Source organism: Tyto alba, unplaced genomic scaffold (assembly GCF_018691265.1).
Source record: "Tyto alba isolate M040663 unplaced genomic scaffold, T.alba_DEE_v4.0 Super-Scaffold_46, whole genome shotgun sequence".
In the NCBI taxonomy this organism is placed as follows: Eukaryota; Metazoa; Chordata; class Aves; order Strigiformes; family Tytonidae; genus Tyto; species Tyto alba.
In genome coordinates, this window is record NW_024881322.1 from 18531076 (window position 1) to 18551919 (window position 20844).

General features: G+C 36.5%; 1 protein-coding gene across 5 annotated transcripts in view; it reads right to left on the reverse strand.

The window, feature by feature from the left end:
* The window catches only part of EZH2 (enhancer of zeste 2 polycomb repressive complex 2 subunit), a 29612-nt gene extending 24029 nt beyond the window's left edge, over positions 1-5583 (reverse strand). Inside the window, exons 1-5 of one of the 5 annotated variants that reach the window (XM_042806483.1) lie at positions 5567-5583; positions 5348-5471; positions 4743-4844; positions 1687-1803; positions 169-307 (exon numbers count right to left, since the gene is read on the reverse strand). In XM_042806483.1, the coding sequence (XP_042662417.1) occupies positions 169-307; positions 1687-1803; positions 4743-4844; positions 5348-5464 (475 nt within the window). In that variant the 5' untranslated portion in view covers positions 5465-5471; positions 5567-5583. Of the gene's footprint in view, positions 1-168; positions 308-1686; positions 1804-4715; positions 4845-5347; positions 5472-5566 lie in introns of all 5 variants that reach the window. The other 4 variants (XM_042806481.1, XM_042806484.1, XM_042806482.1 and 1 more) reach the window with 4 other exon arrangements.
* Positions 5584-20844: the final 15261 nt, after the last annotated feature.

Below are 20844 nucleotides of genomic sequence, written 5' to 3' on the forward strand. Positions count from 1 at the left end.
ACCCTTATTATGAAAATGTAAAACAATATATTTAAATAAGGAAGTTTGTTATACCCAGTGTTTACACAGTGTAGGGATTCTAGAGATACTATTGTAACAATCAAGCATCAGGCCTTAACAAGCAACACTGACAAAAATTATTTATGTAGGAAGAAGCGATTAGTATACCTGAGAGTTTGGGCTCACCTCTGTCTCCATGCACTTTCCCATCATAGTTCTTGATCAGTTCTTCAATAAAGGTACCATCCTGGTCAAGCACTTCATCTCCCATATATGGAATGTTATGTAAAACAGTTTCATCCTCTACCTAGTAACAACAGTTATAATCAAACAACTTTAAATTGATTTTTCAGTTGACCATTTCTGCATTGCTATTTTCACATTCTACAAGTGTCTAGCTATCACAGTTAACTAACTGGCTTCACTACTTTAGCACATTTACCGTTAACTAGATAAATAAAACAAAACCCTCATCTTTGTTCAACAATTTTTTGCTGTAGTGGTGACTGGCTCAAGAGAGTGACACTAGTTCCTAACATTAAGGTTAGCAGCATATTTCCACAAAGCTTCTACTATTGAACCACAGTAAGCTACCTAGCTTTGGGAAGCTTGCATTTGGTAAGTTCATTTTCCCTTCCCTGGTTCTCTTCCACAGTAATGTGCAATGGAAACTACCCCTTCATTGCTTCGCCAGAGATAAGAAAATATGATACATAAAGACTCCAAATTCAGGTTGTCTAAACAGCAGGCACAGAAACATGCTTCACAATTTAATCTGAACTCCACTGTCATTATTTTTTTTTGTATACACATAGACTAAATGCATTAATACTCCCATTTTATCAGTAGAATTTACAGACACTGATACTCAGCTGTATCTTCCAATAGTACATAAGAATCTTCTAAAGTTAAGAAAATAAATGTAAACTTTCCAGCTGGTCATGTTTGTGCAGCAGTGCAAAATATCCAAACACCAATAAATCAAAAGCAAGTAGAAAAACATGCGGAAGAAATCAGTACATGTACTGATAAAGCTCGTTATTTAAGTCACTTCACTATGATTATTGTAATAACAATCAGTCAGCAAAGGTGATCATATATCAAATGATGTGACAAAGATTTGTAATAAGGTAAGCTTTTCAAATAAGTCAAATACTTACATCAGAAATCTAACTTTACGGCTTCTGCAATATAGTGAAGCTAATCAAAAGAAAAGGCTATACTCAGCTGATACGTAAGAATCACCATTATGTGAGGAGATTATTTCATGATTCTCTTTATTGCATAAGAATTACGATTCTGCTACAGGTACATTGGTCAATTGTCTTATATAAAGACATTTGTTTCCCTCAGATAACAGTTCCCATTACACTAATCATACGCTTTCAAATAAATCTACATTTGTTAAATACCATACTAGACAATTGGTCACCTGAATTAAATAAAATTAGGGTCTCTTTACAGTAAGGTTTTAGAGATACTTAGGTTATTGAGGACAGAGGTTTAGTTTACAATCAAAGTTACTTTGGGGGGGGATGGAAGCCTATTTCTGATTATTAATACCTTATTACCAATACCAAAAAGATATAGAAGGTAACTTGCAATAGATTTTTGCTGGTTTATTTCTAAAATTAACCCCTCCCTTTCCTCCCTACATTTCTCCTCCCAGCACTTTTTTAAACTTACCATAAAATTCTGTTGAAGGGGAGACCAAGAATACATTATAGGCACAGAAGCAACAGCATTGAGAGTCTTCAGTGGGATGACTTGCTTTGGAAAATCTATGTCACTGGTAACAGAGCACTGAAATAAGGGGTTGAAGTTACACTTACATAGCAGCATAAGAAACAAAAAGAAAAAAAAAAAACACAAAAAACACAGAACACTACAATGTACAAAATTCAAAGTGTTTGTTAAAATTAGCCTTATCAGCCTTTGAAACACACATCAGATTTTTAGGGCATAATAAGAATAAATTTAACAGAAAAAAGACACAAGACTTATTTCTATGTCAATACTTTCGCTAATAGATCATGGTGGGTTTTGACACTTAATAATAAGTGGTTGTGATAGTATTTTATTCAGACTATTCAACCTACAATACAAATTATGCTTGGTAGCTCAGATTTAGTACCTGTTGCTGCTACACTGATGTTAGAGTATTTACTCAAGCCATCAGAGAGGCAACTGAATTTCCCTGGCTTCAGATCCATACACTGCAGAAATCATGTCTTGTTAAAAAAAAAAAAACAAAAAAAAAAAACAAACAAACAAACAAAAAAATTACTCTAACGTCGGCAAGACATCTTATGGAAATAAATCCTCCATGTGTCTTTTTAATTCCTGCCCTGTTTCCCCATTATTGTCTGTTTCTCTTTATCCTATCCTCAAGACTTTGTTTATGATCACTGCTTACAACAGAAAAATGAAAATTAACTCTTAATACGCAACTGTGGACATATCAATGAGTTTTTCAGCTACAGGACTTTTTTTTTTTTCTGAGATTCAGAGGTTTATGTAGCCTTCAAAAGATAAATAGGCCATAGAAATGCAGAAAACTTCTAGGTTATTCTTGCATCAATTCAAGTTAACAGACAGAGATCAACTTTTCTCAAGTACTTGGACAGCAATATGAACAACTCTGGAAAAAAAAGTTACAAACAAACAAAAGCAGACAGGAACATACAAAGCTAGGGAAAGTACAATAGAGGATTTGGAGGTAGGTAAAACAAAGTTTAGAACAGCTATCATAGCTACCTGAAAGGAAAAAAGGAAGTGGAGACAAAAGATCTTTCTCCTTTCCAGAAGGGAAAGATGAACAGAGCTTCACATTTCTAAAGAAATACACAAAGTAATGTAACAAACAGTATACAGAGACAGTAGCCTGGCAGAATGACACAATCCAGATTTATTTCTTTCCTTTTTAATCTGCAGCAAATGAAGTTAAATTTCTGCTGTGTATATCAATACTCAAGATACTATCCTATGCTAGCACTTTACTCCCATTTCAGGTTAGTGTTTCTTTTTGTAGCTAGTAGCCATCTAGAATATTTTTCACGTATTTTTCTTTAAAAATACAAAAGTAAAAAATAATTGCTTTTATCTTTGGAACTAGAAGTCTCAGGCTGACAAATGAACTATGTCAAAATGACTCAAAGTATTTGGTACTAAGTTTCAGCTATGTTGCCCTGTTTTGCTATGGAACTCAACATTTATTAGGCTAGAACAGGACATGTTACAGTCTCTGGCTGATGTTAACTGGACTAGCCATTGGAGAAAACCTGTCACCAGCGATCCACTGCAGTCTTCACCAACCAGATGAAGGCTCGCACAAAACCTTCCCAACATGTCACTAAGCTTCTAGCCAGTGTCCTATGCAACTCTGAAGAAATTTAGCATATTAAGAAAAAAAGATTTTAAAGTAATCATTTAAAACCCCCACCATTACTTTGTCTCACTTCTTTCACTATGAATTATGGCAATCTGAAATCATGCATTAGAGTTCTGATTCATGAGACAGACTGGATTTGAATGCAGTAATTACTGTGCTCTATCAATTCAGGCAGGAAATTAACATAAAAGAATAGTGAATCAAGCTAAAAGAAAAAGAAGAAAAAAAAAAAAGAGGAATGGTGAGGAATGATCTTTTACTAAGGAAAAAAAGGAGTGAGAACTGGATGTGTACCTGAAACAGTTACTATCAGAAGTTCTGATCCTACAGTGCCATATGAGAGAGATAGAGCTGCACAAGAGTAATTGCATATTCAATCACATTTGAAAGAAAACACTCAGGCAGGCAGAAGTCCTTGCCTGTTTGCATTTGATCATGCATGTACACAAATACACCTCTGTGACAAACTGAAATTTTATCCCAGTTCCCCACTGAAATTTGGGGAAGATGAAAATCTGACAAATTTCCTTGAAGATTAAGTGTTTTGTTTTGGGCTTTTTTAAACTAGTCACAGTAAAATCTTTTCATTCTCATCCTACTAAAAAGAGTTAACTTTTCAGATTATTAGACATGAAACATCTTCAAACTGGCTTAGTGTGGAGAAGTGCCTAAAGAGCAACTGAGAAAGAAGATAAATTAACCTGGGATGAATACAGAAAGCTGGAGTAGACTTAAAGCACCTTTCAAGCTACCAACATGAAAGCCAGTTTAGGCGCTCAAATTGCATCACAATCATGGAAGTGTTACCTCAAATGTAGCATCCAGTCTGCTTGTGCAACACAAGGGTGTATCAACTCAACTAACTCCTTTTAGAACCTCTGTGGTTAAATGACTTTAATATAAACAAGACTCAAGTGGGTATGTTTGCAGCTTTCACGTGCTTTAACTCAGTAAGAACCAAAGTAACTACTCATTTGTACTACTGGGGGTCAACTCCAATAGGAACAAGATTAAACTCTCAATATCAGTAAGAGAAAACGGTTTGATTAAAGAATGCTGAGGTATGATCCAAGCAGTTATCAGAAATAAAAAAGTTTCACTTTTGTGTGTCATTCAAAGCTAGGTAGTCTTCTACATACTTATTGCTTTCCTAAAGTCATATGATCAAAGTAAATAATAAATAAATTCTTTAAGAGACCCGTATGAAAAATATTTAGCTGCCAAGTCATGTCATGCGGGGGAGGAAAAAAAAAAAAAAAAAAAAACAACCAAGAACATGCTAAAAACCTTGTAAGTGGAATTACCACAACACATGTTAACCAACCTCCCTGGTCCCGCGCAATGAGCTCACAGAAGTCATGATGTGAACAGGCTGTATCCTACGTTGTTTCCATTCTTGATTTAAGATTTCAGTTCTTTCCAGTATCTTCTGACGATTAGAATTAAACATACTCTAAAAAAATCAATCATAATTATAAATGTTAGAAATAAATCAGAGATGCTAAATTCACCTGCTAGCATCTTAAGGCATTAACATTTACTATAAAAATAAACAAAACCAGACAGGATAAAAAAAAATAGTCCCCAAAACTCTACTGTCCAAATTTTGTTCGAATGTCAGTGAGGCTCAATATAGCTCACTGTCCCTTTCTTCGACTCAAACCATGTTCTCATGTTTAGAGACTCAGAGGTTTAGCATTAAATTCTAAATAGAATTAGAAAGAATATGTGACTAAGGAAATTTGCCATACTTGCTTTGATATTTAGCATGCCCAATTCAATCACATATATCATAGCTTTTTATAAGATCACAGAGTTAAGACAAGTTTTCAGTAGGCTAACAAAGTATTTAATGAAATTGTTATTGCAGATGTTAACTGCATGGCTAATCATACTTCAGAAGAAAATCAATTTTTGTATGATTTTTTTAAGCAAGAGAACCAAAAGATTACATACTTTTACTTCATCTGCACGTCGGAACCTCTTGAGCTGCCTCAATCTCATATATTCTGATTTCACACGTTTTCGCCAACAAATTGGTCCCTTCTCAGATTTTTTTCCTGTTTGACCCATGATTATCCTACAAGAGATAACATAATGTTAGTGTGACCAAATTTGACATGCTGCTTACAAAGGAAGTTAGAGTGAAGTTACATAGGATAGAGACATTAATACCTTTTATATCCAATTCCTTTAATTCCTTTCAATCAGATACCTGTAATACCATCCGAAGCCAACATAAAAAGCACCCAACACAAAAGACAACCAAACAACAAACAAGCAAAGCATACTTAAGTGACAGACACCAGAAAACAGTAATTTTAATTACAAATCAGTGGGACCATTCACATTTGCTTTAAGCATCTCTAATAGCTTTATGCAGAAAAAGGTACGTAATGGATTTAAATGGGTGAAGCAGAACAAATCAAGATTCCCACTGAAAAATACAAACTGGTATCCTTGCAAACAGTCTTGTAAATTAACTTCTGGACAGCTATGCTCATGGCAGACAAATCTTCCCCTCTTCACAGGAGTGGTCCTCTTCAGTAAGATACCAACTCCTAGAATAGACTTCAGAGTTGATTTCAAGTGCAGAGACATAGCCCACGTAGAGTCCTCCTACCCAAACATTCAAGGGTCAAAAAGTTCTAGAAATTCAGGCAAAGAGTTTTCAAACAGCCAGAATAAGAGACCTTGCTCTTTTCTCAAGTATTCTACAAAAACCCAAACTGTCTAGCTGACTGCAAACAGGACGCTGATTCCACTTTTACTGATCACCCTCCTAGTAACTAGTGCTTCATTTTTGCTATAGGACTGTTGGCAATTAATTTGTATTTTTACATTATAATCCAAATGCATTGCTAGAATATGCTAATCTGCTCAGCATTTTTCAAAATCAAGGACCATATGCTGTGACTATGCTGGCAACGACTATTTTGACAGCATCCTGAAACAAAACCACTACATCGAAGACTGGCTTCCTCTCAAGAATTGCACTGTAACAACCTACAGTATTTCACTGAACAGCTCAAAATAGCATTCACAAGAGCCATCATGGACTGAAAGGCTGGAATGTCCACTTGCCAAAGGTTAATACATTCTCAAACAAGCATAATCTATTTGAGCAGAAACAATTCTAGCTCTTCTAATTATCAAGGTAAGTAAACAAGAACACAGGTGTCCTCTCCAGGCTGGAGCCAGATGCCCAGTGCTCCCTCCTCTGCCCTGCACCACAGCTCCCCTGACCATCCTGAGTACAGCTTTGCCACGTTATTGAAAACTCTTTGCTGCTGTAGGCAGAGCTCTATTTTCAGCAGCTTTGTATAGATTGTATCCGAGTTCTGTCAGACTTTATAATGACTGGGGGGTAATCAATACAGAACCTGTTTATTCTCAATACAACACCTTCATTTACACCGAACAAAAGGTAATAATCTAGGAGAGCCTGACACCTGTTTTTATGCAAGACATTAAATCATATTATGTAAGAAAAATTGTCGAATTTTTAGATATAGAATGAAAATGAACCAAACAACAAATGGCAGAATTGCCAACCCAAATCATGGGAAGTATCCTTTGAGGAAAAAAGGCAAAGCATACAAGTTGCACATAATGCCCGAAGCACTGACTAGACAGAAGGGAAGGACAGACAACCAGCAGTGGGAGGTGAATCTAGAGCAAAGTGTCAGAGCTGCTCTGTTTCCGTGCCTCAAGGCAGCAAGCAGAATCCACCTGTATCTCATCTGCCACACCACCAGTGGTTACAAGATTAAAAAACAGAATAATTTTTAAAAATAATCCTGGACCATTCGTGTTAGAGCACAGTGAAGACAATCAGTTATTCCAAGTGCACTAAGATACTGATTAGAGAACTGCATGTCTCAAGCCTACTGTTGGCCCACTTGCACTAGTATGTGGAAGGAAAACCTTTCCCAAATCACTTTCTTGCACCATTTCTGCTGTTCGCATTCGTAAGTACTCCAAGCTGTAACAAACTACACAGTTTTCACTTTGTTAAATGAGAAAAAAGCCTATACATTTTCATTAAATGATGTTGTATGGGAATTGCAGCTAGGATTGCAGACCAGAAAAGCTAGTCAATTTTAAGATCAATTTGTCAGAACTAGTCAACTTTTCATATAAAGTTTCAGAATATTCCCTACGGTAGCACAAGTGGCACAAGCTAAATCCCATCTGTCTAAGAATAGTCAAGCCTGTCTTAACGAGACAGCATAATGCTAAAATTTCCATTTAACAAATAAAAACATGATACTGGATTGTCTTAGTGCAATGGTCTGATTCTGAGAGTCCTCAGGCCATGTCCCTCTTTCTCTGTCCCCATTTCCCCTTCTGAATCCTACTAGCTGTTTCTATTGTTTTAAAATCTTTTTCTTTCCATTCTTTCATCCTCTTCATACAAAGGGCCTAAAAAAAACATCTGCTGAAGATCCCAGTCTTAAAAACTTTTATCCAAAAGAAAGCAACTATGTAGCAGTCAACTCATTTATGGGCAGATTATCTCCTCTCCACAATAGATACCAGAAAGCAAACACAACTCTAAAGAAGTTACACTATTTCTAGAGAAACCCCATCTCCCAAAGCACAGTGTGACTTCCATGCAGAACCTGAGCTAACCTTGCCAGACCTTACCTGGCATCACACTAAGGAGGGGAACCTTGCCATAACTCCCTGCACCCTCTTTCCAGAAGAGGGGGACACTGGCAAGTGGGGTGAAAGAGCCCAAGCGATCCTAGTGCCAGCCTGGTGCAGCCACAGCCAGACGCACTGTCTCGTTCCAGACTGGGCACTCACCCCGATGCCACGGCGAGCAAGGCGGTACGCGTGCCACACGTCAGTGCAAAGGCTGAATGCCCTGGGTCCAAGGCTGCACCGAGCCCAGCCAGCCCTCCCGGAGCACCGCACCGCAGAACTGACTCCACAGACTCCGCTGCGCACAGACACCGGAGCGCTGCTACGCCCTGCTCCCCACCTCTCATACCAGCCATATTTTTCCATTACTTATAATATTAAAGCCACCTAATTCCCTGAGCTGTATGTAGCGTGTACCCCAGTGCGTGGGTAGAACTGGACATTAACTATACGAACGAAAGGACCAATGTAATTCCAAACAGACCACCATCAAATACAAGAAAAATAACAAAACCAATGCCTCTTTTTGACCAATAAGGAGTTTGAACTATTGTGTTAGTAATGAGAATTACTGAACTCACCTAAACAGTGATTTTGAAAAAAACCCTACAAGAAAATAAAAACAAATACATAGCTATTCTTTTCAGTTTCTACTCATGCATGGCTGTAAATGAAAAACAACAAAAAGTGGCAGTGTCCTAGAGCATATACATTTGCGTTTTAAATACTCTGTTGAGCATTTCATAATGATGTACAAGATGCACATTCTTGACAGTAAACTTTAAAGAAACTTCATGCCTACCAGCTTAAATCAGCCAATACTTACTTTCAGCGTTCAAAGTGTGTACAATACATCTAGGATTCAGAACAAGAGACAAAGAAGTGTAGAAAAATTTAATCTCAAATTGCTCCTGTTTTGCCTACAGAACATAGAAATAGCCTTATTTAAAGACAACATCCTATTTTTTCAATCATTTTGGCAATATCCATCAGTGACAGTTAAGCACACAGATAATTGTCTAAATTAGGCAGTGTATTCAAGCAGTTACACTGCTGTCAAAGACTATATTTAAGCTCCTCTGGCTACTGTACCAAATTTCAGGGGAAAAAAATATCAATGAAAATTTTCAATCAGGAAAGCATGGGAGAACAAATAAGGGGGTCTGCCCTTTTAAACAAATTATATTAGTTTGTAATTCTCCTTAATATAACAAAATATTTTAAACTGTAACAATATTACATTATCTTCCCTCTGCTCAAAATTTTTGGAGATATTTATGAATTAAAACATACCGTGTACAGTATTAATTCACAAAAAAAGAACTGAGAAGTTATCTACACTCAAAAGATTATTCATATACTTTAAATATATGCATACACTGATACAATACTGTACTTAAGAGCACTCCTAACCAACAGATTCAATGCAGAGTAGGGGAAGGGAAGGATGGGGGAGAATATAAAACCCAACAGAGAAACTGCATATGCAACCTGATGCAAACTGAACAATAAAATAAGTCATCATGATTTTTGTTGCCTAGTAATGAAGGAATAAAATAATTCAGATGGGGCAGGGGAGGGTAGGGGGGAAGTACTACTTCTACTTTCTATAGACAAATGCATTGTCTATAAAAACAAATTCGCACTTGCTTCTCAGAACCACGAGCTCTAAAGGAATGTATTTAACTGCACGACCCTGCTCAATGAGCTACACCACACTGCTTCTCGACCTCTTCTACCTCAAAATTAGCATGCCCACAGCCCTGCAAACAGGTACGTACTTCAGTAAAGTTCTCTGGACTGGATGCACTGACACAAAGTACGCATCTGAGCTGGCTTTACAAACTGTCACTTCAGGTACAATAAACTCATTAATTTAGCTACAATACTACACAATGAAGGTACTCACCCAAGTAATTTCCTCAGCAGCGGTGCAACCTTACAATCATCCCACACTTCCCAACACTTTATTCTTACCCCAGTACTGCCCACTGAGCCACAGCCACTCTTCTCGAAGGGATGCATGCTAAACTGGATTAAATCAACCAGTCACAAATAATAGTTCATTTTGTGATTGATTGTTCTCTGAAAAACAGATCAGTTCGATGATCCCATCCATAGCTGTGGCTTCCTGTGCACAACTAGAAAGCAGGAAGCATTTGTCAGGAACTCAGACCAACACCAGGGAAAAACTAGTGCAGGCAATTACACCACAAACAGGCACTGGTTTTATACACCAGTTTGCTCTGGAGCAGCAGGCATACCACTTCAACTGTAAACTGTTATCAGATCTAAACAGCATACAGGTCTCTCAGCCTAAGCGTAGGCAATCTGACTAACAGAGAAATTATTATATATTAAACTCTATCTGAAGTCATCACTGAACTTCAGGCATCTACAAAACCTAGGGTTTAGGGTTTGGGTTTTTTTAAAAAAGACAACAAAAACAAAAAACTACACCCCACCACACCCAGTGCTTTTCTTCAAACTACAAAAAATTTTTGCTCCAGCAGCAGAATTTAGGACATCTTTCATGTTCAACTCAAAAAGCAGAATTTTAGCAACAGAAGGGATTAACAACATTCTTCAATAAGCCTGCAAAAAATTCAATACTTGCTAGGGAAAAAAAAATAAAGATAACACATTTCAAGTATCAAAAATCAATGCATTAAACTTAGACCTAAAGTTGTTAACTTTCCAAAACCACCTCATAAAAAAACCTCAAATGATCTTTTATGTTACAGGATTTTACAGTGCACAATACAACCAAATGATTGTTCAACTGCAGCTAAGTATTTTTCAGCTATGTTAAATTAAACTATTACTTAGAAAATCTTGGAAATTTAGTTTACTTCATGCACGCTAAATGTAAAACAAAACAATGTTCTCTGTGAACCAATCCTAAGCCTTTCCAGAGTAAGCAGTTTCCAATAGACTCTTATTACAATTACCAAGCACCTGAAAATAGACTATCAGTAAAACACATATAGCGAGACTTAAAAAGAAATTACTATTAAAAGTTAATAAAAAATTAATGCTGTAATCTGTCAGATCTGTCTCCCTCATTTATACAAAATTTTATTAACAGCACAGAGAGATGCATGAAAAAACTATGGTCAAGGAACAATATTACTCTCTTGGGCTAAGTAAGAAAAATTGTTCACTGCTGTGATTTCGGATTATGCAAACTGTGGGGGCAGGTAGGAGAATGACACTCCCAGCACCTCAGAAGGGCTTTTTACCTGTGCTATCAGCAGACACATAAATAAAAAATATGCACAGAAGTTTTGTAGTTCCTTACTACTGTACTTTTCGGATTTTCTAAGCAAAACAAAATACTGTTTTCTTTCAAGCTTACCTAGGTGAAATAGCACATTCTCATTTCCATGGGAAGAAAAATATTCCCAAGGCCACTGTCAGCTTTGGTATTTCAGATAGCAAACCAGACAACTAACAAAAATCTCTAGCTCTGAAATATAAGAGAGGAAAGATTAACACAGTTTATTAGTAATGCTTCACTACAAAAACAACTACAGCACATTTACCCTTTTACAGAATTAGTCACAGAGAAATAGATGAGAGCAAACTGTAGTGTGTTTTTTACTATTCTATATCCTAGAAATGTGGTATTTTAAGTTTACAGTGCAGTTCAAACTATTTTTAATCAAGAAATACGAAAAAATACTTATCTGCACTTTAAAAGTGTACATCTTGTTATTATTCCATATGCTGAAGTTCTGTATTGTTAAAAGGACACTTCAATTTAGAGAGAGAACTTACATCAAATGCTACCATCAGTTCAACTACCTTCCTCAAATACTATCTGGTGTCAGTTTTACCTGGAAAAGACATCATCTGTCTACTCTATCAGTTGTCCCCGGCCACTCATTTCCACCTCTGCTCAGCCTTCTCTACTGTGAGAGCTTAAGTGCTTATGATTCTGTTAAACAAACTAGGTCAGAGAAAAAAAAAAAAAAAAAAAAACAAACCTGTCTGAACAGCCCAGAAAACAAACACACTCAGTTTTTAAATACAATTTTTCAACAAAATCAGCTCCACGAGCTGGTTTGTTCAGCAGCTACATGAATTCTTGAATCAACACAAGCGAAGGTGGGGCAACACTGGGGCAGGAACAAGAGGAAAAGAACTGAAATTGGAGAAGACAGAAGTTTAGGCTTCAGAGGTGTTTGTCAAGCCATGCCATCTCTCTGTCACTCAGTTTTACCAGTACAGAAAAATTATACTAAACAACCAAAACCAGGAAACATTTACTAAGCCATCCATGCCTGCTGTGCCACTCTTTGGGCAGACAGATGCCAACAGGCTTATAAAGGCCGACAAATATCTAATCTCTGTTAGGTTCTGTTTGGCAGTTCATGAAATGACCTAAACAGGTAACTCCAAACAGTTCATCTGTCCTTCCTCACTCTGACAGGCTTCAGTAGTTGTGGATGATGTAGGTTAATAAAATACTCACGATCAACTCTAACAAGATTTCACGTTCTGCAAGAAGGTTCTCAATTACTCAAGAGATGGAAATTGTTATACTAGCTATTGCCAAAGACAAAACTATTAATTTTAACAAATTTGATGGAAGGAAGAGAACCATCAACGGCCTCAGATATGCCAATGCCAAAACCCCAAGCTGAGGAGTAATGTCTGTGTGTGAAAGCAAATGTCCAAGTATCAGAATACTTCCTCTTCCTCCCCCTCAAGTTAGGAGAAAAACCCTGGCTTGCAAGTAGAATTAAAAGCCAGTGTTTCAATTGCAGCGTGGGTAACAACCACATCGAAGACACATTAGTGTCAGCCCTAACACCAATACAGACTGACAGTGGGTGTAGGCTTTCCAGGTAATACAACAGCACCAAAAGCAGACAGTCTGATGCTATAAATAGGCATGCTTTTATTATGAGCAGTCTCATCACAATTTATTGTGATATAGCAGTCTCATCCTATTACTGTGATACAGTCGGTTAATCACAATTACTATTAGCAACAGTAACATACATTTCAGTTTGTGGAATCCCTTCAAAATTGCAGTCTGGCACTACAATATTGTGGGGATTTTTACGTACCAACAACTTAAAATTTTTGCATCCACTGGAAGAGTTGTCAAACTCCAGGCCAGGGCACTCTCTCCTCCCTGACACAATCAGTGGTTACTAGTGTATTAACAGTTACTTAACAGAATTGAACTTTGAAGAACAACATTTCAACTTAACCAAAAATAAGCAGCACATTCACTTACCCATTTGCTTTTGGAAGCTGATGACTAATACATCCTAATGTACTTCTCAGCTAGGATTTGGAATGGAAATGGTATCTTAAAATGGCATGTTTCTTCTGTTCATTGTCTGTCTACACTACTTCAGCATCTCAGAATTCACATGGCAAGTATGACACATTTAATTGAGGTGATCAGTTACATCAAACTAGATCTTTTCTGCACTCAAAAGAAGCAGAGTTTCCTAACTGGACCAAAATTGCACATGCTGCCCTGATAAGCACTCTAATTGTCATGGAAAAAGAGGAACCATGCAACCAGGGTCAAGGGAAAGGAGCAAAGCCTCTCCCTGACAGTGTCAGCAGTTAGAACATATCATCCACTTGTCTTGGACTACAATACTTCCATACCATGTAAAGCATACTATTCCAACTGTGCAATTTTTTTTTTTCTTTACAAGACTTTGCACAATCAAAGCAGTTAATGTGGCAAACTACTTGAAAGCTACTCGCACAGAAGTAGCCTGTTTCCTGCTATCTCTTGATCAACTGAAGATTGCTCTGAAAAGATGTAGTGAGTGGCAAAACAACAGCAGCAATCTTGTATACGTTGTTGTAACTTGTGTACATTAGTTGCCAGTGCAAGACAAACATAGAAGATGTCTGTAACAAATGAAAAGCCAGTGTAGGTTCGTTCAATTCAGTTCTGCCTCATACACCCTGCCAGTCATTCACAACAACTGCATATATTCAAGTCAATGGTGAACAAGGGTTATTTTCCATTTGCTATTATTAGCACAAGCCTGAAGCTTCAAGGCATGTTCTATTTATTCTTAACAAAATTATTTAAGAACACTGCATGTAGGCTCCCAAACTCCTTAAACAGACTCTTTAAAACATGTGTCATGTTTTCTGGGCATTCTCAAAATTGGACAAGTCACTTCAAGAATTTCAACCAATGCGTAAAGGAATTATTTCCCTGAATAGCATGCTTTCTTACACAAATCAGAGCTAAACCCAGATAATCACAGAAGTTGAGCACTATTCTAGCCCTTTTACTAAGACACACTAATCTATGCTAAATGAAAGTACAAGAGGCAACAGACAAGGCTCAGCAAGGGATTTCATTTCAATATAGGGAGAAAATTCTTCACAGTGAGTGCAGTCCAGTACAGGAATGCATAAGCAGAGAGGTGCTAGAATCTCCATGCTTGAAAACTTATTAAAAGTGGTCTAGAAAAGGCAACTTCAGTGTTGGCCTTGCCTGAGCAGGAGACTGGATCGGATGACCTGTAGATGTACCTGCCAACCTAAACTATTCCACAAGTCAATACAATTCTGAACTGGGCCCGCCATCTCAAAACTGAGGACCATGCTATTTTTAAGACTGATGCTATGGAGTTTGCTTGCCTTTTAAATTCCAGTTTAATACTTCAGAATATTAAAACAATCGCTACTGAATCCTAAATTTTTTGGTATTTCAACCAGCTATGGGTACAATTTGGAAAATAACACCACTATTATGGGAACAATAATTTGTGAATTAAAATGCTTAAGAGCTTAATCACACTGAACTCTTCAGTTTGGTGCATAATCAACAATTGTTCTAATCAGTAGAAACATTTGTTCTGTTAGTTTCCTGTAACAACTCCATCAGCTAGTTAGTTCACACACTCCTTCCCACTACTATTCCGTGTGCTTGTTCATTTGAAAGAGGCCTTCTCTGCTTAACGGTACAGCTGGAGTCTTCAGTTCTTAGAAATCATCATTTAAAAAGACAGATTGGAAAGCTCTTAACTAATTAAGAATGTAGTCTAACTAGTGCTGCTACATATTCTTCATAAACTTACCATTATGTTTAAAATAAAAAAAAATCTAATTTGAGAAAAGCCCTTTGTTTTCTTCTTATCCAAATAGGGTTCTGCTTCTCTTATAGCCCAACCTTTGTGCCTTTCAAGTGTCACTCTTTTCAGACCTTTTACTCTGTCATTTAAGGGACTACATCCTTACCTTGCACTTCTTGTACTTAAGATTGGGAGCCTGATCTCTGCCCTGGAACATTAAATGGTTGGTTGGGTTTTGTTGTTTTGTTGGGATTTTTTGGGTTTGGTTTGTTGTGAGGTTGTTGTTGTTTTTGTTTGTTGTTTTTTTTTTTTTTTTCCAGACAAATTTCACTTTTTCTTATTTTTAAATAAACTTAAACATGTTCTAGAAGATATCAGTAAGCAAATCAGGCAGTACACGTGTTCACAATAAGCAACTACTCTATGACCCACAACTGGAAAGATGTGCCTCCTCTTCAATTATTTCTTCCCAAGCACAATGGTTTTTGGTCCTTGTTACTATCGCAACAACTCCTTAAGTTAATAGCTCTCAATTAATAGTTGAGGATAGTCAAGATTACCAAGATGCTTTTCTGTATCTTTTGAGTAAGAATTCCAGCTTCTTTCAAAAGAGGCTTAAAAAAAAAAAAATCACCATTATGTGGCAAATTCATAATTGATCATCACATGTTACCTTGACCAAGATGTCAATCAAACAACTGTACACATCCTTTTGTCTTACAGCTGTATGAACAGCTGTCAGCGAACTGAGAGTACAGTTTCATGACATACTTAACCAAATCAAACTAATTATTTGTAGTAGTACTACTACCAAATTAACTTATTAACTGTAATCACTATATTTTTTATTTTCAGTATTATTCCCCAAACTAGTTGGAATGGCTACTAAATTATGGTAACATAGGCAATACCTTTTATCTGAGCTAAAATTTTCTCTAAATGCTTGATTTTTAGCTTTCCTATGATGACAAGGCTGATACATCCTTTTGCATATATCCTCTACACCAACTTCTGATGCAAACGTCACACATAAAGCAAATGTGACATGGCTTACAGATCACTAAGTTATGTATGTTTTCTGCAACAGATTCATGAAGGACTGCAAGTGCTCTGGCATTATTTAAAGCTGCAGCGTGAACTCACATTTTATAAAAAAAAAAAAAAATCAGGAAAGTAATGAAAAACAAAAACAATTACTAACAGAAACACCAGTTAGGGCTGCAGACACTGGTGTATCAACAGGTAGCAGCAGATATCTACCCAAGCAGATCTCTACCCATGCCACCACAGCTAACTACAATTCAGAAGGCCCACTGCCACACCTGTTCTCTGCTCCGGTAACATAACTGCATACACTACTTTAAAGTAGCTACAATCCTGCACTGTACCCCTAGATGTTGCTAGGGAATGCTGGTATCTTAGATATGAGGAATCCTTCAGTCAAATTTCCAGATTTAGTAGGAGTTCTTGTCTTCCCTCCCCATCCTTAACTCCTGAATTCTGCTTGACTTGATCACAACATCTACCTTCCTTCATCAATTACTGTTTCTAGTCTGTTTTTAACAGTTAAACAAATCCCTTCATACACAGCTTCTCATTACTGCCCAAATATACCAGACAAAAACCATATGGAGGACCAGGCAGCTTTGACTTTCAAGCATCACCCCTACTTTCTGCTGGCATTGTCACAAAAAAGGATCACTTTTATCCACCACTTGTTCCTGCACCTGTGCTACCATTTCCTTCCCGACAGCGTGAGCATTTTTGCAGCCAGACACTGACAGAAGTGAGCAAGTCCACTGGCTGAAAATAACTTGCTAATTTTGACTGAAGAAAAGTGAACATCCAGCCAGCCACTATGTCCCTACCTATAGATGTTGTGAACTATGGCCTTAGACATTCAATTTTCAGCTCCTTGTGAGAGTATTACATGCCTAAGCCAGATCAATTTCTGGATGTGCTCTAGTCATACTGAAACCCTTATCACTTATTATTTGAAGTGATCGCCTCACATAGGAAATCAGAGCAGTTCAGTTACTGACACACAAGACAGGAGGGGAAAAAAGTCAACTCTAGGGCCCACAGAACTCACATTTTCTTCAATCATGCTCCCCATCTCATTTAAAATAATAATAATCATAATAATAATAATAATAATAGCCTCACACAGTATTTTATTTATTGCTTTCTTCCCCTAACAGTTCATTCACGTAGATAGCTTAACACTATGTTGCTTGAATATTCTTTTTCAGGAGTTTCTACCACCATTACAAACTGACCAGGCAGATATCAAAAACTCCAACTCTTTACCACGGACAAGGAGGAAAGAATGGGAAGAATGAAGAGTCAGGCAGCTCTTGGATATTAAAGAGAAGGAAATGTTCCTTCACTACCTTTTCCTTCCTGGAAAAACATGAGGAATCTTAATTTATCTTCTTGATATTTTTACATTATAATTTTTTCTTTTTCCAGGTTAGAAAACTACCAAAGCAATGCAACTACCAGGTATTCAACATCCCTTACCCTATCTGCCAGCGTGTTAAAATCTTTGCAACTCAGAGGTTATAAATAACTGAGATGTCCAAGAAGTACTTAAGAAAATAGAACCAAAATCGTCTGTGGTTCTTAATATCTAAAAAAAAAAAAAAAAAAAAAATCTGCTTCAATAATTTAAATAATAAAAATGAAGGAAAAAAAGGCCAGAACTCACCTGATCTTGACAAAATCCCCCAATTGTTCTAAAAATTTTTGGCACTAACTACAGGTTGATTAAACATGAAGTACCTGAGTAAGATCCAACAACAGAACTGTTCTAGAAAACGAGCTTATTTCAGATCTTCTACCAGCCATAAAGAAGGAAGGCATCAGTTTGATGACTTTTTCCTGACAGTGTACTGCCTTTGGATTTACTCTGACATTATCTCATTTTGTGGGAGTCCTTCATTTAGAACATTTACTTGTCAAGAAATAATGGCATGGGTACTTCTCAGAGTTTCATTCTCTTCAGTAGACAAAAATAAAAAAGTTATGTCTGTTAATAAAAAAAAATAAGATTTTAATACAAATAATTAGATTTCCAATACATTTCCTTAAACAATATACAAACAGAACAAACCAAAAAGTAATGTAGTATACTTTGTTTTCAGTTTACCCTTAAAAGAAGAAGATAAATCCTTACTAGAGTGTTCAGTCTGCATATGCAAGCCTGCAACTTCCAAAGGTATTCTTCCCTTCAAAATCTAAAGTTATTTCTCTGTATCTCTACAGCTTCAGGATTTAGAAAAACAAAACCAGACATGAAATAATTACTGAATACCATGTCAGGAGTAAGAGTTACCATTTCAAAGAAAAATTTTCTAAATATTGGTTTCTTGCAAACCATTTCAACATTTGATACTTTTAGAAAAATACTGCTTTAGAAATAAAAATAACAAGTTCAAGTACTCATCCACTTGGGTGGGGGAAGGGGGAAAGGGAGAATGGGGAGATCATAACCAAGCATTTTATATTAAAGATCAAACTCAAACTGGCACTAACTGAAATCAACTGACACCTCACTTCAGCTTGGCCAACGACAGCTTTTGGATATCTGCATGTATAAATACTTTCATCTATATTCGCATGAGTGATAAGATTATTTGGATCAAAAAAAACAAATAACATTTTAATTATTTGAACAGCATCAAAAAGTTTCAAGCCCAATTTTGATCATGCTTTTTGCAAGTCACCATTAAAGCCATCCAACATTTCTTACACAAGACCAAGTCTGGCTATTTGTCAGGAGAAATTAAAGTTTTATGCATAAAACCTGTACTTCGCCTTTGAGTTGTTCAAATGTGTATCTCCAAATTTCTCTCTTCACACTCATTCACAGATGCCGAGAGGAGTTAAATGAATCCCACATACATTCCAAATAACCTCTGTTGACTAACACCTCCATCTCTTAAAATTTAGCTTTTTGATATCCTGGATAAATCTGGCAGAAAAATCGACACTTGCTGGGAACACTTAAGGCATGTCTCCACAAGCAAAGTAACGTAGGGTGTGCACTGACTATTCCACCCAAACTTGTTTATGGACACACCTTTTTTATTCTAAAAACTCTAAAATAGCCACAGGTTCTTCAGCTCAATCCACGCACACAGAAACAACCCACACTCCATACTGGAAAAACCCTGCCACACAACAAATAAGTGGTTCAGTAGCTACTCCATACTTCTTTCCCTGCATAGGCAAATAGCACTTCCACATATGCAGAATTTATTGTATATCTGGCAAATTTTGGAGCTGAACTGGTATTTGCCAGCTGTCTGAAAAATTCCAAAATGAGTTGCAAATGATGAAAGCAACCATAAGAGTTATTTACATAACTCTAAAGTCCTCAAAATGACTGGGTCTAATGTATGGCATCCCTATTCTATAAGGTATATGGGGATTAATCCGTCAGCACATTAGATTAAACGTTGCTTATAAAGGGAAAAAAACAGAGGTACTACCTTTCCAGAAGCTTGATTTAATAGAGGAAAATTAATGAGAAACAGTTTATCTTAAAAACAAAACAAAAAAAAAAACCAAGCCAAAACAAACAAACAAAACAACAAAGAACCCAAAAAAACTCCACCATCCTCCAGTGGAAACAAAAATCAGCTCCCTTAGGCTGTGGAAGAGAACAAATAGTAAAGCTTTAGGACCAATTATTGTCCCACAGTTTCAAAGCAGTAACAGATTTAACACCAGTAATGATTTAACTATTTTAAAAATAAAATGGCATATGTCAATCTCTTCTTCCAACAGTTAAACAGTAGATTTAACATTGCAGTAAACACATTAGTAATAAATACTCACTAGAAAGATGGCACAAACTAATAGACATATAGCTAGAAGGACTTATCACAAATGACAGATTATATGCTGTTCCAGGTTATAAATTGTATCATTAAAAAGAGACAATAACTTAATGAGTTTGATACGTTTACCATGGTATAGTTTCACAGGTAAATCAAGCATCTGTAACGTACATCTGCCTGATTTCTGATAGAAGCAGCAAACTGAATTGCATCTCTAGAATTTTTATCTTACTTAGTAAAAAATTAAATCAGACAACTACACACCAAAAATATAAAGCTTATCAGATTCACTCCCATTAAGAAACATAGAAAGGAAACCAGCTCATGTTAAAAAAAAAATAAATTATTATATACAAGTCATAAGATTTTAATTTCCTTCCTTTCAAATACTTTGATTCTTTAAATTATATCTGATGGCTTTGGGATTTAAACTGAACATGCAGGCTGTGAAAAAGAGAATGGATGGCAGGAAAAACTGAACCAACCACATAAAAGGCAGAATGGGAAGGAGCCAGATACAACAAAAACTGACAAGGAAATAGGCCTGGTTCTAGATTTGAAAATAAGTTAAAAGTATAAAGAAATCACACCCTCCTGCAAAGATTTATTTCAGTTCACATCTTAGAAAGCCTAGGATGTGGACTGCAATTTGTACTATTTTGCTTGCATGATTACACATACAACACCATTTAAGCAGGCACCAAAAAAAGAAAACTAATAGCAAATTCTGAAGTTCTTCTGCAATTGTGTATCAAGGAAGTCTTTATTTGCACACAGTAAAGCATCAGTTTTATCTCATTTGTTAATGAAATCAAATCTATCCAAATTAGAAGCTTTGGAAGGACTACATCACATTTTCAACAAATTACACTCACATCATTACATT